We start from the raw sequence: 2509 nt of genomic DNA on the forward strand, positions 1-2509 counted from the left end.
GCCAGAACATCATCCGAACTGAAGATTAGAAAGTTAAAAGTACCAGAAACTAGCATTTGAAATCAGAAGGATTCATGGAGCCTCGCAAGTCACAATAATACCTATCGCGACTGGTGCTCTTGGAAGCATATCAAAAGGTGCAAAGACCTGGTTTGTTAAGCTAGATGTACCTGATTTCCTTGGAAGTGTACAATTATCGGCCATCCTTGGAACTGCTCACCTGTTGCGGAAAGTGTTGTGTCTCTAAGCCACGGGGAGTTGCTGAGACACAATAAACACTACCCAGTAGAACACCCGACAACTGGAGAGAATCGAATCGAATAATAATAATAATAATGATAATAATAATATATCGCTTTGATGATCCATACGATGTTTTTGAAATTCATATTTCATCCAATACATGTTTCGGAGGAAACATCATCCAATCGTCAGTTGACAAATGAGAAATAAACTAAAGTTTGAGCAATAACTAGTGTAACCAAAGTGAGATATAACATGAAATACTTAAAGGATGAAGGCGAGAACAGAATAAAAACACCCAACCACGAAACAAAACAGAAAAAAACCAAACTGTTTAAGCTAAGAAAGAAACTAATTAGTCTGAAAGGTATAAATTAAGATGTTGTGACTTGGCAATTTAAAGATTGCTGCTCCCAAAGGATATGCATGGCTTCTTTGATTTTCAATTGGAAACGTGTGGTGCAGAGTCGAGGATTTGAAAAATCTATTGGTGAAACGAATAGACATTCCGCCACTCGCATCCGTGACCATCTCGCCTCGACAAACATTTCCCCCATATTTAAGCACTTGAGAGGTTCTGAAAATTGTCCGCGTCCCGGGGTTCAGAAGACTGTTTTAAATCCTCGCCTCTGCTACCACACGTTTCCAATTGAAAATCAAAGAAGCCATGCATATCCCTTTGGAGCAGCCATCTTTAAATTGCCAAGTCACAACATCTTAATTTAGCCCTTTCATACTAATTAGTTTCCTTTCTTAGCTTAAACAGTTTGGTTTTTTCTGTTTTGGTTTCGGGGTTGTGTGTTTTTATTCTGTTCTCGCCTTCATCCTTAATTATTCAGGTTATATCTCACTTTGTTACACTATTTATTGCTCAACGTTTAGTTTGTTTTCTCATTTGTCAACTGACGATGGATGATGTTTCAATCCGAAACATGTATTGATTAAATATGAATTTCAAAAACATCGTATGGATCATCAAACCTCATTTTGCTGGTAGCGGGACTTCAAACGCGATGTTTGACGAGTGACCCGAAAGGGCTCTGATGAGTCCCTTTGCATTGATCAAACATACGTATGTAAGGCTCGCCATATAAATATCTATTGTCAATAAGATAATAACAGTAATAATAAGAATAATAATAATAATATAATAAAATTATATATAATAAATAATACAAGTTTCTTTTCGATGTACACTCCCATGAGTTCCGAAGTCGTTTTGTAAGAGTTTGTTTTGCAATTTGAGTAACTCTAACCTTCATAAAAATGAAAGTGTATGCCTGTCCCAAACTATCCGTAATCGTTCATAGATTATTGTTTTGAGAACAGAGGACGGTAACCGCGTTCCAACAGTCAGTGGTTATATGGCGTGGAGGGCGCAGGCAATGCATCAAAAAGTGAGTGCGAAACTATAGATGCCAATACATTTGTAAATAACAATCTTCTTTCGTACAATAACGTCACTTTTTTCCCTTTTTATCCTGGCAGGCCGTAGGAGGCCTGGGTTATATTAGGCTTTGTTTTCCACATCATTCTCGTTCCCAGAGCTGCGATCCTCTTGGCCAGCTCAGTCACAAATCGCCGTTGTGCCTCTAAAACGCACGCGTGAAATCTAACGGCCTGCGTTACCCTTGTCCCGCGGAATGGCCTCTCTGGTGCTGACCAAAAGGATCGGAGCTTCTGGGAACGAAATTGATAGCTTGCGATGGCTTCCAAAAAGGCGGTGTCGTTGTCAAAAGTTGAAATGAATACTATGATTCCAAATACGCTCAAACCACACACAAACGCGCACACCGTTCGCCGTAGACCCACTCTAAAAGACATTGAGCGTTTCCGAACTGGATCGCTCCGCGAACTTTACAAAAGGCCAAGTTAGCAGCGAATCTTTATGAGTGGACCTATTGAGAATCAAGCTGTAGCAAAAGAGCGATCTGATGTTAATCGAAAGGGGCATCCAAGTAAAAATCGTAGTGCATTTAGACGTGATCGCGCGAACCCAGTAGAATACAATCCGAACTCTACAACGTCCGAGGAAAGAACAGAAAGGTTAGAGAAACTTGCTTGCAAATGTATTCGTTCGAGTACACCCGAGTCTTCAAAAATGCGTTGTTTCATCAAAGTTGGAAAAGCATCAGAATAAAACGAATTTATCGTTTTAAATGCTCTGGGACACTTCTTCAAGGGATAAAAAAGAGTAAACACGAGATAAGCGATCTTCATCATTGTTTATTGTAACAGAGTGGTGTGTCTTTACCAGAGTCAAACC

At 39.6% G+C, this 2509-nt stretch overlaps 1 protein-coding gene across 1 annotated transcript in view; it reads left to right on the forward strand.

Annotated features, from left to right (window-relative positions):
• LOC138040041 (gamma-aminobutyric acid type B receptor subunit 2-like) overlaps positions 1-1658 on the forward strand; it is an 18830-nt gene extending 17172 nt beyond the window's left edge. The window contains exon 13 of the mRNA XM_068885836.1: positions 1554-1658. Within this exon, the coding sequence (XP_068741937.1) occupies positions 1554-1658 (105 nt within the window). The remainder of the gene's footprint in view (positions 1-1553) is intronic.
• Positions 1659-2509: the final 851 nt, after the last annotated feature.

Source organism: Montipora capricornis, chromosome 3 (genome assembly GCF_036669925.1).
Source record: "Montipora capricornis isolate CH-2021 chromosome 3, ASM3666992v2, whole genome shotgun sequence".
Taxonomy (NCBI): domain Eukaryota; kingdom Metazoa; phylum Cnidaria; class Anthozoa; order Scleractinia; family Acroporidae; genus Montipora; species Montipora capricornis.